Source organism: Ranitomeya variabilis, chromosome 2, assembly GCF_051348905.1.
Source record: "Ranitomeya variabilis isolate aRanVar5 chromosome 2, aRanVar5.hap1, whole genome shotgun sequence".
NCBI classification, from domain to species: Eukaryota; Metazoa; Chordata; class Amphibia; order Anura; family Dendrobatidae; genus Ranitomeya; species Ranitomeya variabilis.
In genome coordinates this window covers 605,813,023-605,831,527 of record NC_135233.1, presented here as the reverse complement: position 1 = coordinate 605,831,527, position 18,505 = coordinate 605,813,023, and the positions used below count along the sequence as shown (strand labels likewise).

Below are 18,505 nucleotides of genomic sequence, written 5' to 3'. Positions count from 1 at the left end.
CCCCATCTACTGTACAGTGCGGGGTAATAACGAGGCACAGCACGGCCCCATCTACTGTACAGTGCGGGGTAATAACGGGGCACAGCACGGCCCCATGTATTGTACAGTGAGGGGTAATAACGAGGCACAGCACGGCCCCATCTACTGTACAGTGCGGGGTAATAACGGGGCACAGCCCCATCTACTGTACAGTGCGGGGTAATAACGGGGCACAGCCCCATCTACTGTACAGTGCGGGGTAATAACGGGGCACAGCATGGCCCCATCCACTGCATGGCACGGGGTAATAATGGGGCACAGTACGGCCCCATCCAATGTACAGTGCGGGGTAATAACGGGGCACAGTACGGCCCCATCTACTGTACAGTGCGGGGTAATAACGGGGCACAGCACGGCCCCATCTACTGTACAGTGCGGGGTAATAACGAGGCACAGTACGGCCCCATCTACTGTACAGTGCGGGGTAATAACGGGGCACAGTACGGCCCCATCTACTGTACAGTGCGGGGTAATAACGGGGCACAGCACGGCCCCATGTATTGTACAGTGAGGGGTAATAACGAGGCACAGCACGGCCCCATCTACTGTACAGTGCGGGGTAATAACGGGGCACAGCATGGCCTCATCCACTGCATGGCACGGGTTAATAAGTAATAACGGGGCACAGTACGGCCCCATCCATTGTAAAGTGCGGGGTAATAAAAGGGCACAGTACGGCCCCATCTACCGCACGGAGCGGGGTAATAACGGGGCACAGCACGGCCCCATCAACTGTACGGCGCGGGGTAATAATGGGCACAGTATGGCCCCATCTACTGTACGGCGCGGGGTAATAAATGGGGCACAGTACAGCCCTATCTACTGCACGGCGCGAGGAAATAAAGGGGCACAGTATGGCAGCACTCTACAGTAGATGGTGCCACACTGTGCCTGCACACTCCTGAAAATTAGCGCCATTATATCTAGTGTTAGGTGGCCTAATGTAAAGGGTGTTAAAGCTGTTGACCAATTCTTATACAGAGAAAGACCCCAGAGATCTTCTAATACAAGGGGTCACATCTGTAGATGGTGTAGTGGCCACTGATGGCATTGCAGGCTCCCTCCCATTCACTTCTACAGGACACAGCTTGCAGTACCACTTATGACCACTTTACAATGTGGGGCGCTGTGACACTTTTCTATCAGCTGATTTGTTAAGTTTTGGGCTCTGGGTCACTCTTCAGTAGCCGCCGGGATTGCGGCTAGCTCCTGCTGTGATGGGGTTAAGAAAAATTAAAGGGGTATTCGCACCCAGACTTGTGAGGCGCTTTCCACTCACTTCTATGGGAGAAGCACAACTACAACTCATAGCAGGACCAGAGAACTAAATGTCTATGCATGCTGGGAGTTGTAGTGCTAATAAGCAACAGAACCCTTAACCTCACCCTCGGGAGAGCCTCTCGCACTGGGACCCCTTTAATTTTTGCTCCCTGTCACATGACCCTTAAAGTCACCAGGTCACAAGCAGACTAGAAAATTACAACACCCTTTATGTAGAGAATGAAAGTTCCTGTACTCACTAAGCACGAACACATCCCGGCGGCCGCTCCTCTGTAGGAGACGCTCTCCTCTACCCCGGGTCCCAGGCGCACAGCACAGAGCAGAGAGGACAACACTGACGACAACCAATCACTACGCGTCTCAACTTAACTGACACTCCTCTCATCCAATCAAAATGCGACAGAGGCGGTTCTGTCAAAACGCTGAGCCGTTCGAGGGCGTTAACGCGGTGACGTCACTGACACGCAAGTGCCGGAGGCCATCTTTGATCTTGGAAAAAGGAAACCTTTTACTTTGCAGTAAAATAGGTTAAAATGAAGTAATTTCCCATGGATTTATGATGATAAGGGTATTTATAATGCACAAAGTCAGACATGAGAAAAGTATTATTTAAGTAGCCAATTGCACAATATGAGAGTAGGAGAGTAATGATTGAATCACCACTAAGGTAGCGTGTTAGAAAAGGTTATGCATTTGTATACATTCTTCGAGTGAAAAGTTGACAGTAAACCATTTTGCCCACAACAAAGATGGCGGCTGCATAGTTAGCCTGAGACCACATGCTCCCTCCTCCCTGGTGAGTGTTGTCCTCACGTGACTCCTGCAGGTGGTGACTATTCCAGGCTGTGCAGAGCTGAGAGCAGGCTGTATAGGCAGCTCCAGGAGGCTGCAAGAATGAAGATCTCTGGGATGGATGCTGGACGCGGTCGTAGATTACACCCTATTTAAAATGAGATTATTGAGATTTGGAAATTTGCATCTGGAGATTTTTGTAGAACCAAAGACCTGCAGAAGAATATTGGCTGCTCTGCAGACAGACCTTTGTGTCCTTCCATTGCCAAAAGATGCAGAACTTCCAGGACATTCCCATAAATATCCTCTGGACGGGGTCCCATCCCCTCAGCCGTGTTTAAGGGTCCTCCGGTTTCCACATCGTTTGGGATTACAAGGTTGAGATGTTGAAGGAGGAGGGCAAGGCGTTACTGGATGCTCTGAATAGGGTGACATCATGCTACAGACATCTGGTCCTCACCATCGGTGGTACCTCCGACTCCCAAAATCTACGGGAAGAGCTGAAGAAGACTCGGCAGAAAGCCCAGGAGTTGGCGGTGGCCAATAGGAACAATCTGACCAGCACCCTCAAAGACACCAGTCTTAGCAAAGAGGACAAGGCTGAGTTCGAGAGGCTATGGGTCATCTTTTCCACTTGCATGGACCTCCTAGAGACGGACATGAGAAGAGCTCTGGAACTTGGACATGAGTTCCCGTTAAACATCCCCAAAAAGCACCTCATACAGTCGGGCATGAGTGGTGGCACCTCAGGGGTGGCCGCCAGAGCCATGAGCATCCAGAACATGAAATATGATGGGGAGCACAACATAGACGTCATGGACCTCAAGGACCTGGAGAACGAGATCCGATTGGTGGATGAGATGATGCTCGAGATGGAAATGAAAGTTGGGGTTCCTCAGTGGACAGTGGAAGCCAAGCAGAACCCTGGAGCGGAACTCCGGTGTACAACCAGCGGCGGGGCATTGTCTCCTGGCACCATATCTACAGACGAGCACAAGGCCATTTGTGATTTGAGTAAACTTTTGGCCGGGGTGGTCTTTAGTGCCGTCCTAATTATTGCCATCGTACTGGCCGTCTGTGTGGTCAAACTTTCATGAGCCCAGATGATATCGCCATGGATTTTTATTTATTTTGCATTTAGCCAAAAATATTACGATTTACCCTGACAAGGGTCACGGACCCCGGCACCCGGCAGAACCGCCACTCATTGGGTAACATTATTGCATTTTGTGCTTTCACATATTCTGGAACCTACTGCTGATGGATCCGACCTTTTAATCCAGATTTATCATCCCATCTGCCAACTGCACATCTCCACGGGAGGATCCCAGTTCCTTTTCCCATTTCTTTTGCTTTCGGCAAATATTAACCCTTTCCTACATTTTATTTTTAATTTTTTTTAAGTTACGCTCGTGCGTGACTTTTTAGGTTTGGAAGATTGCTTGATCAGTAGATTTGTTATCATCTTTCCGTTTGCACTAGCACCACTAAAATCCTTAAAACCACAATGTTAACCATTTCATTGCAAGGCGTATACTGACCCCCCCAACAGGCAGCTAAAGGGTCTGAGCCCATCTTCATACATGCTGTGTTGTTGGGGCAATACCTAGTTCCCAGCCGTGCATTGTATTTACTGCGGATGACTATTTTCTCATGATTAACGAGTCGGGACCTTACAATAACCTTGGAACTAACAGTCTTCCATCTAACACAAGCACGGCACAGATCTAGGAGAAGCCTGCGGGGCTTGTTATATAAGAATGGGATGGCTTCCCAGAGATATTGTGTAAGTGCTGAATAATTGCAATACTCCACACTACACAGGGCATTGTAAGCGACATGGAAAATATTCCATTATTTTCCGCCCTAACGGATAGTAATAGCGTTTTCTGCATCCTCACCACTCCTGTGCTTTAATTGTATATAGAAAATACAGTAATAGTATAGCAAACCACAAAAAATAAAGAGCTATTCCTGTTCCCCATCTAAAATATTTGTTCAGTTACCACGTTGTAATATGTCAAAATATATTTCTATAGAAGTGAGTTGAACACCCTTTTAAATATTGATGTTCCCACCTCCGACTGATGTGACTACATAGAACACATTTATCGGTACGTGATTTCCCGTCTGATGCTTCCATGTACAGAACTTTCATCATTTGTTGTGACTGTAAGTAAATCTAACATACGCTGCTATTTTGTAAATGTGTTGCAAGTTATTCAGATTTAGAAACTGGGGTTCACGAACCGAGCACAATTAGTTTTCTCACTTTCTAATATACTGTGTGTCAAAAATATGGTCCCCAAATTATGATTTTGAGGGTTGTGGGGGTTTGATGTGCTACCATGAGGCTTACTTGCCTCTTAGGCTGGGTTCACATTCATTCATCTGCAGGCGTATGTTCGAACGTATGCAAATGCATACCGCTTGTCGAGCTGTATACGCCCATATTTCAACATAAACATTGAATATATGTAATACGTCACTCACTTTATACCTTTTATTATATTTTTTTTAAAGTGTCCCTTTTTTCTTTTTTTTTTACAACTGTTTTCAATTGCTTAATAGACATTACCCTCTCCCAGGTTTCGGCACTAATTTTATTGAGGAGGTGCACAGGGGGCATCTAAATTAGTAATCCTTTGCTAACTCACAAATTCATTAAAAATGTATACATGATAGACAAATTGAAACTTTTTTTTAGAGTTCTTACAGACAGCCATGAAACTTGGTCAGTAACTACGGGTTTCCTGAACTCTGCAGCTTCATATATGCCAATTTGCTGTCAAGTTTGGGTTGGGAGATCCATGGACTGTCCGTGTATGTGAGCCGGGCCTCGTGTCTGGTTGCTATGTGAGCCGGGCCTCGTGTCTGGTTGCTATGTGACCAGGGCCTCGTGTCTGGTTGCTATGTGACCAGGGCCTCGTGTCCGGTTGCTATGTGAGCCGGGCCTCGTGTCTGGTTGCTATGTGAGCCGGGCCTCGTTTCTGGTTGCTATGTGAGCCGGGCCTCGTGTCTGGTTGCTATGTGAGCCGGGCCTCGTGTCTGGTTGCTATGTGAGCCGGGCCTCGTGTCTGGTTGCTATGTGAGCAGGGCCTCGTGTCTGGTTGCTATGTGCGCCGGGCCTCGTGTCTGGTTGCTATGTGCGCCGGGCCTCGTGTCTGGTTGCTATGTGAGCAGGGCCTCGTGTCTGGTTGCTATGTGAGCAGGGCCTCGTGTCTGGTTGCTATGTGAGCAGGGCCTCGTGTCTGGTTGCTATGTGCGCAGGGCCTCGTGTCTGGTTGCTATGTGAGCAGGGCCTCGTGTCTGGTTGCTATGTGCGCAGGGCCTCGTGTCTGGTTGCTATGTGAGCTGGGCCTCTTGTCTGGTTGCTATGTGAGCTGGGCCTCGTGTCTGGTTGCTATGTGAGTAAGGTCTTTCTGAGACTAAAGAGGGCCCTGTGTGCTTCTGCCATCTTGTGCCTATTGTATAAATGGCTGTAGTTATCATGTAGAGGATAAATTGTTATTCCAGAAGGCCTTGTGAAGGGTTGGCAGTAGCCGGCCCCTTAGGGCTCATTTCCACATGCGAGGCACACGTCCTTATCTCACATGTGGAAACCAAGCTCTGGAGCCGGCACTCCAGAGCAGAGCGTGCGGCCGCATAGGAACACATGGAGCTGCACGCTCCGCTCCAAAGTGCCGGCGCCAGAGCTTGGTTTCCACATGCGAGATACGGACGTGTGCCTCGCATGTGGAAATGAGCCCTTACAGCGAGTCTGCTTTTGTTTTGGGAGCCACTAATATTCAATTTCCATTGGGTTTTATCTAATGAAGGACCCAAACTCTTAGGTATGTTTCCACGTTCAGGAAACGCTGCGTTTTTCCGCAGCGTCCAGATGTTACAGCATAGTGGAGGGGATTTCATGAAATCCCGACTCCACTATGCGTTAAAAAAAACGCATGCGTTTTTGCCGTGAAAACGCAGCATGTTGCTACTATGAGCAAAACACGCAGGAACACCGCAGGTGACCTGCCAGTGACCTCAGGTGCAGTTTTGGTCAGGATTTTACTTGCATAAAATCCTGACCAAAGCCTGAAGCAAACCTGAACGTGGACACATACCCTTACAGTTATGGAAGCTTTTAGGTGACGACATTAAAATGGTCTTCTCCGGTATAGGAGATAAATGTCTGATCGCTTGGGACCCCACTCATGACTTGGAGTGAGCATTATCTATTCCTGTGTGCCCCCTAGACATTAAATGGAGTGTCAGACATGCTTAATTGTGGTGATGTAAGAAAGACTAGGGGCACCAAAGACCCCCATTGATGTGAACTGTGAGGGGGTTTCAGCTGTGGGGCCCCTGAAGAGCAGACATGTGTGATGTATTCTGTGGATAAGTAATAAATGCACTTTGTTGGGAAACTTTCATAGGCAGCAAATACAAGCGTTAGCCACCACTAACTGCTGTAAGACCACAACTCCCAGAATGCCCTGGCAGGGACAAGCTGTCATCAGTTCCATGTAAAGACCTTGGGAGCGGGGAGGGTGGTGTTAATATAATTTATAGTCACATGACTAATTGCCCTGGAGACCGACCACCACTGCAGTCTAGGTTTTAAGCACTGCCCTGAAGCTGACCGTGACGAAGAGGTGACGGCACGCTCCAGCGATCCTGGCCACCTTTAAAGCAATGCTTGCAAGCTCAGTAGAAAAGAGCCTGCACATGTTCTCCTGTCTAGCAGCGGTGGTCTGTCTCCAAGGCAACGAGCTGTAAACAAGAGAAAAAAAGTGTTAATATATCTCAAATGTGGCTATAAATTGTAGAAAGCAGTAAAATTCAAAAGTATTAGGCCGGCGTCACACTCGGCGTAAGACAATACGCCACGTATTTTACGGCCGAAATACGGTGAAATGTTCCCAAAATAGTGATCCGTAGTCAGGGTGTGTCAGCGTATTTTGCGCATGGCATCCTCCGTATGTAATCCGTATGGCATCCGTACTGCGAGATTTTTGCGCAGGCTTGCAAAACCGACATCTAATGGATTTATGTGCTCAAATGTTCATTAAAACATATATACAGTATATATATATATATATATATATATATATCATTGAGACACATATATATATATATTCTGTATTTAGATTTCATTCAGCGCGATATCTGTGAACAGCCGGTAATTCAATTGCCGGCTTCTCATTTCTCCTGCACAAACCCGACATGATATGAGACATGGTTTACATATAGTAAACCATCTCATATCCCCTTTTTTTTTGCATATTCCACACTACTAATGTTAGTAGTGTGCATGTGCAAAATTTCAGCGCTGTAGCTGCTAAAATAAAGGGTTAAATGGCGGAAAAAATTGGCGTGGGCTCCCGCGCAATTTTCTCCGCCAGAATGGTAAAGCCAGTGACTGAGGGCAGATATTAATAGCCAGGAGAGGGTCCATGGTTATTGGCCCCCCCCGTGGCTACAAACATCTGCCCCCAGCCACCCCAGAAAAGGCACATCTGGAAGATGCGCCTATTCTGGCACTTGGCCACTCTCTTCCCACTCCCTGTAGCGGTGGGATATGGGGTAATGAAGGGTTAATGCCACCTTGCTATTGGAAGGTGACATTAAGCCAGATTAATGATGGAGAGGCGTCAATTATGACACCTATCCATTATTAATCCAATTGTAGGAAAGGGTTAAAAAACACACACACACATGATTGAAAAGTATTTTAATGAAATAAACACAGCGGTTGTTGTAATAATTTATTGTTCTCTCAAATCCATTTGCAGTCCCTCGCTTGGCAACATAATAAACGCACAAGATACATACCTTCTGCTGTCAGATCAGGTCCCACGATGTAATCCATCTGAAGGGGTTAACTAATATTACAAGCAGGAGCCCTGCTATAATGCAGCTGTGCTCCGTGCTTGTAATTCCCCTGCGAATGAATGAAATGTAGGTCATTGACCTACATTTCATTCATTCGCGGTGATGCGCCCTCTGGTGGATGTTCTCATGAACTGCAGCCTGGGAACTTTTTCCCACGCTCCAGGTCATATGAGGACATCCACCAGGGGGCGCATCACCGCGAATGAATGAAATGTAGGTCAATGACCTACATTTCATTCATTCGCAGGGGAATTACAAGCACGGAGCACAGCTGCATTTGCAGGGCTCCTGCTTGTAATATTAGTTAACCCCTTCAGATGGATTACATCGTGGGACCTGATCTGACAGCAGAAGGTATGTATCTTGTGCGTTTATTATGTTGCCAAGCGAGGGACTGCAAATGGATTTGAGAGAACAATAAATTATTACAACAACCGCTGTGTTTATTTCATTAAAATACTTTTCAATCATGTGTGTGTGTGTTTTTTAACCCTTTCCTACAATTGGATTAATAATGGATAGGTGTCATAATTGACACCTCTCCATCATTAATCTGGCTTAATGTCACCTTCCAATAGCAAGGTGGCATTAACCCTTCATTACCCCATATCCCACGGCTACAGGGAGTGGGAAGAGAGTGGCCAAGTGCCAGAATAGGCGCATCTTCCAGATGTGCCTTTTCTGGGGTGGCTGGGGGCAGATGTTTTTAGCCACGGGGGGGCCAATAACCATGGACCCTCTCCTGGCTATTAATATCTGCCCTCAGTCACTGGCTTTACCATTCTGGCGGAGAAAATTGCGCGGGAGCCCACGCCAATTATTTCCGCCATTTAACCCTTTATTTTAGCAGCTACAGCGCTGAAATTTTGCACATACACACTACTAACATTAGTAGTGTGGAATATGCAAAAAAAAGGGGGATATGAGATGGTTTACTATATGTAAACCATGTCTCATATCCTGTCGGGTTTGTGCAGGAGAAATGAAAAGCCGGCAATTGAATTACCGACTTTTCACTAACAGCGCTGCGTATTTCTCGCAAGTCACACTGCTGGTCCGTGTGGAATCCGTATTTTTCTCGCCCCCATAGACTTTCATTGGCGATTTTTTTGCGCAGTACGCTGACAAACGCAGCATGCTGCGATTTTGTACGGCCGTAGAAAGCCGTATAATACTGAACCGTAATATACGGCTAATAGGAGCAGCCCCATTGAGAATAATTGTGCCGTATGTTATGCGAGTTTTACGGACGTAGTTTCTGCGCTCTTACATCCGTAAAACTCGCCAGTGTGACGCCGGCCTTACTTACATAAAATCACCTAAAGGAATTGGAATCCAAACAAGCCCTGTCCATATATCCAACAAGGGCGTGCAGACATCATGGAGGCTGCTCCCCTTCCTCTACTGAACTTACGTCTACCAAGCGTAAAATAGCTTTTACATAATGCTACAATAATCAGGAAAGTGGCAAAATCAGCAGTCTACTGGTTGCGTCAGCTCCAGTTACCTACACATTGCACTTAAATTTAGCCCTTAAAATGAACCAGTCAGCACATTTTTACATATTGGTACGTCTGGGTAGGTGTGCTTGCACCCCAATAAAAATGACACCTTTTTATAGAGATCTGATGTACCAGTCATGAGAAATCTTGAGGGACGTGCACTGGGGGCGTGTCGATGCACTAGAACTGTCCCCAGTGCACTTCCAGCCTGATTTGCATATGGCTTCTAATTGTGAGTTCTCATGACTGGCACATCGGATCTCTTCAAGATAGGTATCATTTTTATTTGTGAACAAGAACCTGCACAACCGTACCACTACTGCCATATGTAAGAACGTGCCGACACAATCCCTTTAAGGTCACGTAATAGTAATAAGATGATACAAGGTTGATCACAAATGCACCTGACCACGCGGAACAACAAAAGCGTAATCTGCGGCATTATCATGTATTCTGTAGGGTAGGGTCTGTAGTATATATTTGTCCTAGTGGATGTGCCGTTACTCTGCCTAACCAATTTAGGTGGTCTTTTCTTCCATTCACATGTCTCGTTTGTGCCAAATGCCCTCTTGGCCCTATTTCCATGCAAGCCAGGTATTTCCCATAGACTGTAATTGAGATTGTCAGAAGCGAAGCACCCCTTTAAAGAACCCTTTTAAGTCACTTTAAGGGTACGTTCACACAGGACTTTTTTGCTGCTTTTTTTTGCTGCTTTTTTTTAATGCTAATTTAGGTGCGTTATTTTGGTGCGTATTTGGTGCGTTTTTTGGGTACGTTCACACAGGACTTTTTTGCTGCAGATTTTTGCTGCTTTTTTTATGCCAATTTTCAGCTGCTAGGACACCTCACAATGGCTCTTCACACCTCACAATGGCTCTTCACACCTTACTACCAGGAACTCCCTCACAATAGATCACAAACAGGACACCTCACAATGGCTCTTCACACCTCACAATGGCTCTTCACACCTCACTAACCACACCCCTAAGCTCTTGGCTGTGAGATCCCTTCCTGCTGGCCATGATTTTCTGCACAAAAAACGCAGCAAATAATGCTACATGCGTTTTTGCAGCGTTTTTTCATCACCCATTCAAGTCAATGGGTGAAAAAACGCTGCAAAAACGCAGCAAAAACGCTGAAAGAAGTGACATGCCCTATGTCCAAAAAAAGCAGCAAAGCAGAAAATACTGATCAAACAAAAAACCAACGTGTGTGCATGAGATTTCTGAAATCTCATAGGGTTTACTGGTACTGTAAAAAGCAGCTGAAAATTAGCATAAAAAAAAGCAGCAAAAAAGTCCTGTGTGAACGTACCCTAAAATATCAACAGGCAAAAAAAAAAAAGTCAAGTTTTGGGTTTTGATTAGGCTAGATGGCACAATGGTACTAATGATCTCTCATTTGAAAGATTGCCACCTGTAGGTCATATTGTGGTACTGCATGTCACTTATTTTTTAAAGGGAACCTGTCACCCCGTTTTTTGAAGATGAGCTAAAAATAGCGTTAAATAGGGGCAGAGCTGGGCGTTACATTAGTGTCTTTGTGTGCCTTTATAACCTACCTAAGCTGCCGAAATACCTTTGTAAAGTCGCCGTTTTCTGCTGTCACTCACGCTGGTCTGGTCCTATGGGCGTGGTGACAGCGCTGTTTCTCCCCCAGAATCCTGCTCATCATTACGTTGGTGGCGTAGTGGTGTGCGCATGTCCAAAGCGAAGATCCACTGCCCAGGAGATTCAAAACAGCGCGGTCTTCGCTATTCGCCGTTTACCGGTGGGTGCGGCCATCTTTCCTGTGGCCGCGCGTGCGCAGATGGAGCGCTCTGCTGCCCGGGGCTTCAGGAAAATGGCCGCAGGATTCAGCGCATGCGCAGATGGAGATCGCGGCGGCCATTTTCCTGAAGCCCCGGGCAGAGGAGCGCTCCATCTGCGCACGCGCGGTCACAGGAAAGATGGCCGCGCCCACCGGTAAACGGCGAATAGCGAAGACCGCGCTGTTTTGAATCTCCTGGGCAGTGGATCTTCGCTTTGGACATGCGCACACCACTACGCCACCAACGTAATGATGAGCAGGATTCTGGGGGAGAAACAGCGCTGTCACCACGCCCATAGGACCAGACCAGCGTGAGTGACAGCAGAAAATGGCGACTTTACAAAGGTATTTCGGCAGCATAGGTGGGTAATAAAGGCACACAAAGACACTAATGTAACGCCCAGCTCTGCCCCTATTTAACGCTATTTTTAGCTCATCTTCAAAAAACGGGGTGACAGGTTCCCTTTAAGTTGAAAAAATTCTGAATTTTTCTCCAGGTAGAAACCAATTCATTTTTTTTGTGCTCTCCCGTCTTGATATTTTCTTTTTTTTTTCCTGCTGAGAACTAAAATTTATATTTCAATCCTCCGACTTCCTTTATATATAATTTATTTATTCACCGATTTATATAGTTTATTTTTTGTTTAGTATTTACAGAAATTGACTAATGAATTAGTTCTGTAGGAAATAGATTAAAATGTGATTCTAACCTTGGGTAACACACAGAGCGGCTCTGCTCACCCTAAATTATATAGCAGACCTATGGTCCCCAAGTCGAAGCTTTATCGCCTTTGCAAAACTACAACTCCCAGCAGGCTGTCAGGGCATGCTCGGAGTTGTAGTTCCGCAACAATTCACAACCCCCAATTTAAAGGTTACTGCAGAAGAGCATAGCAGCAAGTGTCATGGCCAAGGGGATCTAACATCCGTGGCTGGCGTCCATGAATATTACGTAGCCCCTGGATTGATGGCAGAGTATATATACACTCACCGGCCACTTTATTAGGTACACCATGCTAGTAACGGGTTGGACCCCCTTTTGCCTTCAGAACTGCCTCAATTCTTCGTGGCATAGATTCAACAAGGTGCTGGAAGCATTCCTCAGAGATTTTGGTCCATATTGACATGATGGCATCACACAGTTGCCGCAGATTTGTCGGCTGCACATCCCAAAGATGCTCCATACAAGGCAGGATGAATCCATGCTTTCATGTTGTTTACGCCAAATTCTGACCCTACCATCCGAATGTCGCAGCAGAAATCGAGACTCATCAGACCAAGCAACGTTTTTCCAATCTTCTACTGTCCAATTTCGATGAGCTTGTACAAATTGTAGCCTCAGTTTCCTGTTCTTAGCTGAAAGGAGTGGTACCCGGTGTGGTCTTCTGCTGCTGTAGCCCATCTGCCTCAAAGTTCGACGCACTGTGCGTTCAGAGATGCTCTTAGGCCTACCTTGGTTGTAACGGGTGGCGATTTGAGTCACTGTTGCCTTTCTATCAGCTCGAACCAGTCTGCCCATTCTCCTCTGACCTCTGGCATCAACAAGGCATTTCCGCCCACAGAACTGCCGCTCACTGGATTTTTTTTTCTTTTTCGGACCATTCTCTGTAAACCCTAGAGATGGTTGTGCGTGAAAATCCCAGTAGATCAGCAGTTTCTGAAATACTCAGACCAGCCCTTCTGGCACCAACAACCATGCCACGTTCAAAGGCGCTCAAATCACCTTTCTTCCCCATACTGATGCTCGGTTTGAACTGCAGGAGATTGTCTTGACCATGTCTACATGCCTAAATGCACTGAGTTGCCGCCATGTGATTGGCTGATTAGAAATTAAGTGTTAACAAGAAGTTGGACAGGTGTACCTAATAAAGTGGCCGGTGAGTGTATATCTGGGGGGGCGACCATGTCTGACATTTTCCTTGCCTTATGTATATTTGTGTATGCATCCATGGAATTCACCAGTGTCCATTACGTGTGCCTGATACTCAGTCACTGTGTGGGGTCCCAGTTTTGGTTATTGGGGGGGGGAAGGGGAGAAGTGTTTCGGTTAATGAAAACCGCCCTGCCTGTGCTAATAAAGTTACTGACACTGTCTTCCTACCACCACTAGAGTGTTCATTTATTATCGCGTCGTTCTGCACCTGGATTTGCAGAATTAACGGGATCCCATTGGTTGCCATGAAGGGGGTATCCCAATCTGGGGAAGGGATAGGCGATAATTTACTGATCGCTGGGGGTCTGAAAGTGACATTGGTGAGTGGTCTTTAGTTCCCAGAATGAAAGGGTGCTACAGTGACGTCACCCCTTTGACACTGCAGAGATTTCTGTTACTGAAAATCCCAAACGTCATTGATATAAAGGGTCATATGCTCCGAATATGGTGCCAGGTAGCCAAAGTCAGAAATCTCTGCCTGGTGCCAAAGGGGTCTGGACACTCTATACAGGGCATATGGTGGTCCGGGAGACCTGCCATCACCAGAGTCGTCATCTCGCATCTATCTATGTTGACGGCCGCTGTGTACAGGGGATTTTGCGCCTGGTTGATGTCACCGGTGCTGGGTGACCCCTAGGACAATCTGTGGTCATCCTCCAGCTGCTTTCCAAATTCATCCAGATTATGGATTTTCACATTTATCTGATAAGTGGCCACTTGCCCAAAAGTAAAGTTCCCTATATATAGAGAGGTCACCCCAAGGCTAGGTATCTAATGTGCAAAAAAGGGTTCCAGTCTATCAGACGACCCACACAATTAAAAGGCATCATCCCCTTTAAGGTTTCATACTCTAGCCTTAAAGGGGCTGTGATATTAATTTATATTTAGAAAAGGTCATCAATATATGATCTGTAAGAGTCAAGCCCATCGGCTGGATATATATAGTCAGAATACACCGGGTTGTGGCCATTTCAGCTACTGTTAACTTCAATAGGAGCTGAGCTGCAGTACCTAAAAACAGCCACTACAAGGTGCTGTATTGGAGCTGATCCGTGGGGGGCGCCAGATATCGAACCCCTGCTGATCTATCCTAATGGTCAATAGCACAGTCTGGACAACCCCTTTAATATCCAGCTTGCTCTAGGTATGTTCTTTGGTGCCTCAGATTTTAATTTATGGCATTCACCCCATTGCCCGCTTTCCAAAGAGATAAAGAATGCAATAAACAAAATGCAAAAAGATACAGATTATGGCTCAAAGATCGGGTGCACCATAATGTGACACTTTTTTTTTTTTTTTGTCTGCAGACAGAAAACTGGCTGAAACTTTTTTAAATTCCCTCCAAAAGTTGGCCAAAAAGATTTATTTCCCTAAAATCCTTTTAAGATCTATTTCCTCTTCGGAATCTGACACTTGCTATTTGTGTTCCGACGTTGTTACTTTGTATCTCTCTGATAGATGAGTGGTGACTGTTAAAGGGGTTGTCCGGGATTAGAAATAATGGACTGCTCTCATTTTCGATGGGTTGTGCATGCGTCGCAGCTCAGCTCTGTTGACTTTACTGGGGATAAGCTGCAATACCAGACGCAAGCCATGGTCAGGGGGGTGGCGGTGTTTCTGAATGAATGCAGCAAGGTATTTCTAATACTGGACAACCCCTTTAAGGTGGACTTTCTCTTTAAATGTTGATCTGAATACACTATGTTCCAAATTATTATGCAAATGACATTTTTCTCTGATTTTCCTAAATGGTCGGTGCAAATGACAATCAGTCTAATAAGTCATCACCCTTTAGAGTATACATTGAATTTTATTGAAGAAACCTCCCAATGATAACAGTATAATCTCCAAAATGAATAAAAACTCAAAATGCACTGTTCCAAATTATTAGGCACAGTAGAATTTCTAAACATTTGATATGTTTTAAAGAACTGGAAATGCTCATTTGTGGAATTTGCAGCATTAGGAGGTCACATCCACTGAACAAAAAAGCTATTTAACTCCCAAACATCCTAACAGGCCAAGTTACATGTTAACATAGGACCCTTCTTTGATGTCACCCTCACAATTCTTGCATCCATTGAACTTGTGAGTTTTTGGAGAGTTTCTGCTTGTATTTCTTTGCATGAAGTCAGAATAGCCTCCCAGAGCTGCTGTTTTGATGTGAACTGCCTCCCACCCTCATAGATCTTTTGCTTAATGATACTCCAAAGGTTCTCTATAGGGTTGAGGTCAGGGGAAGATGGTGGCCACACCATGAGTTTATCTCCTTTTATGCCCATATCAGCCAATGACTCAGAGGTTTTCTTTGCAGCATGAGATGGTGCATTGTCATGCATGAAGATGATTTTGCTCCTGAAGGCACATTTCTGCTTTTTATACCATGGAAGAAAGTTGTCAGTCAGAAACTCTATATACTTTGCAGAGGTCATTTTCACACCTTCAGGAACCTTAAGGGTATGTTTCCACGTTCAGGAAACGCTGCGTTTTTGACGCTGCGTTTTTCCGCAGCGTCAAAAACGCAGCGTCCAGATGTTACAGCATAGTGGAGGGGATTTCATGAAATCCCGACTCCACTATGCGTTAAAAAACGCATGCGTTTTTGCCGCGAAAACGCACATGCGGTGCGTTTTTTCAAAACGCAGCATGTTGCTACAATGAGCAAAACACGCAGGCACACCGCAGGTGACCTGCCAGTGACCTCAGGTGCAGTTTTGGTCAGGATTTTACCTGCATAAAATCCTGACCAAAGCCTGAAGCAATCCTGAACGTGGACACATACCCTAAGGCTGCGTGTCCACGGTCAGGATGGCCGGCGGTATCGCCGGAGCGGCGAAGCCGCTCGGCACTAAGCCCTGCCCCCTTTTTGGACGCGAATATGCCGGATGTGTTAACTGTACACATCCGGGATCATCGCACCCTCCCATAGGGCCCTGTGTTATGCCTTGCAGGGACGCTGCGTCCCCGCAAGGTGTACGGACATGCTGCGATCTGAAAAGACGCGCAGCATGTCCGGAGTCGCAGGGCCGCCGCGTGCGGGTTTCCACGCATAGTGGACACGGGATTTCAAAAAATCCCCTCCACTATGCTGGAACATCTGGACGCTGCGTGTTTGACGCTGCAGCTCTGCGCAGCGTCAAACAAGCAGCGTTTACTGACCGTGGACACATACCCTAAAGGGCCCTACCAGCTGTTCTGGACTAAAACATGACTCCTCAACCTCCTTGCTGACGTCGCAGCCTTGTTGGGACATAGTGGCCATCCACCAACCATCCACTACTCCGTCCATCTGGACCATCCGGCGTTGCTCGACACTCATCAGTAAACAAGACTGCTTGAAAAATAGTCTTCATGTATGTCTGGGCCCACTGCAACCATTTCTGCTTGTGATCACTGTTTAGGGGTGGCCGAATTGTGGGTTTATGCACCACAGCAAGCCTTTGAAGGATCCTACACCTTGAGGTTCGAGGGACTCCAGAGGCACCAGCAGCTTCAAATAACTTTTTGCTGCTTTGTAATGGTATTTTGGCAGCTGCTCTCTTAATTCAATGAATTTGTCTGGCAGAAACCTTCCTCAATAAGCCTTTATCTGCATGAACTCTGTTTCAGTCATAAATCTCTTCACAGTATGATGATCACTCCTAAGTTTTCGTGAAATTTCTAATGTTTTCATCCCTTCACCAAGGCATTGCACTATTTGATGCTTTTCAGCAGCAGAGAGATCCTTTTTCTTTCCCATATTGCTTGAAACCTGTGGCCTGCTTAATAATGTGGAACATCATTTTTAAGTAGTTTTCCTTTAATTAGAATCACCTGGAAAACTAATTATCACATGTATTTAAGATTGATTTCAGTGATCCATTGAGCCCTGAGACAATAACATCCACGAGTTTATTTGAAAAACAAAACGATTAAATCTTTATGACACTTAAATCCAATTTGCATAATAATTTGGAACACAGTGTATATTCTGATCTAAGGATATTTGTTACGGCCTCCCCTAAAAAGATGTGACCGCTGCCATCGGCGAAGAGATAAAACTGGATCCGTGGTGAAAGGGGAAAAATAATGAGTATTTTGGGTTAATGGGGCTTATGTCTGCAGCGCCCCCTGTGTTCACTGGTCGCCCTCATGGTGATGACAGCGGCACATTACGGTGATCGTTCACATCTCGCCCTCGCCAGCGCCGTAACCTTCACAGATTGTGGTTACATAAGACGTCAGCGGATTACAGCTCCGGAGATGATTCTGCCCTAATGCGATTACACTGCTCTCCTAATGCCGGAGCTGGGCGAGATTCCTCCATGTCAGCCGCTTAGATACGGGGGCTCGGCCGACAGTATAACACAGGAGGGGATTAGATACACGGCTCGGCAGACAGTATCACGCAGGAGGGGATTAGATACACGGCTCGGCCAACAGTATCACACAGGAGGGGATTAGATACACGGCTCGGCAGACAGTATCACACAGGAGGGGATTAGATACACGGCTTGGCAGACAGTATCACACAGGAGGGGATTAGATACACGGCTCGACAAGCAGTGTCACACAAGATAGGATAAGATATACGGCTCAGCTGACAGTATCACACAGGATAGGATTAGATACACTGATCAGCAGACAGTATCACATAGGATAGGATTAGATACACGGCTCAGCAGACCGTATCACACAGAATAGGATTAGATACATGGCTCAGCAGACCGTATCACACAGAATAAGATTAGATACACGGCTCAGCAGACCGTATCACACAGGATAAGATTAGATACACAGCTCAGCAGACAGTATCACAGAGGATAGGATTAGATACATGGCTCAGCAGACCGTATCACACAGGATAGGATTAGATACACGGCTCAGCAGACCGTATCACACAGTATAGGATTAGATACACAGCTCAGCAGACTATCACACAGGATAGGATTAGATACACGGCTCGGCAGACAGTATCACGCAGGAGGGGATTAGATACACGGCTCGGCAGACAGTATCACACAGGAGGGGATTAGATACACGGCTTGGCAGACAGTATCACACAGGGGGGGATTAGATACACGGCTCGACAAGCAGTATCACACAAGATAGGATAAGATATACGGCTCAGCTGACAGTATCACACAGGATAGGATTAGATACACGGCTCAGCAGACAGTATCACACAGGATAGGATTAGATACACGGCTCAGCAGACCGTATCACACAGAATAGAATTAAGATACACGGCTCAGCAGACCATATCACACAGGATAGGATTAGATACACGGCT

General features: G+C 46.3%; 2 protein-coding genes across 6 annotated transcripts in view; one reads left to right on the top strand and one right to left on the bottom strand.

Moving 5' to 3' along the window:
• The window catches only part of ANKRD27 (ankyrin repeat domain 27), a 50,591-nt gene extending 48,892 nt beyond the window's left edge, over nucleotides 1-1,699 (bottom strand). For all 5 annotated transcript variants that reach the window (XR_013221692.1, XM_077288677.1, XM_077288675.1 and 2 more), the window contains exon 1: nucleotides 1,560-1,699. The gene's annotated coding sequence lies outside the window, so the exon portion shown is untranslated. The remainder of the gene's footprint in view (nucleotides 1-1,559) is intronic.
• Nucleotides 1,700-2,128: 429 nt separating this feature from the next.
• RGS9BP (regulator of G protein signaling 9 binding protein) lies at nucleotides 2,129-5,687 on the top strand. Its single transcript, XM_077288665.1, has one exon. The coding sequence runs from the start codon at nucleotides 2,496-2,498 to the stop codon at nucleotides 3,207-3,209; it is 714 nt and encodes a 237-aa protein (XP_077144780.1). The 5' UTR covers nucleotides 2,129-2,495; the 3' UTR covers nucleotides 3,210-5,687.
• Nucleotides 5,688-18,505: the final 12,818 nt, after the last annotated feature.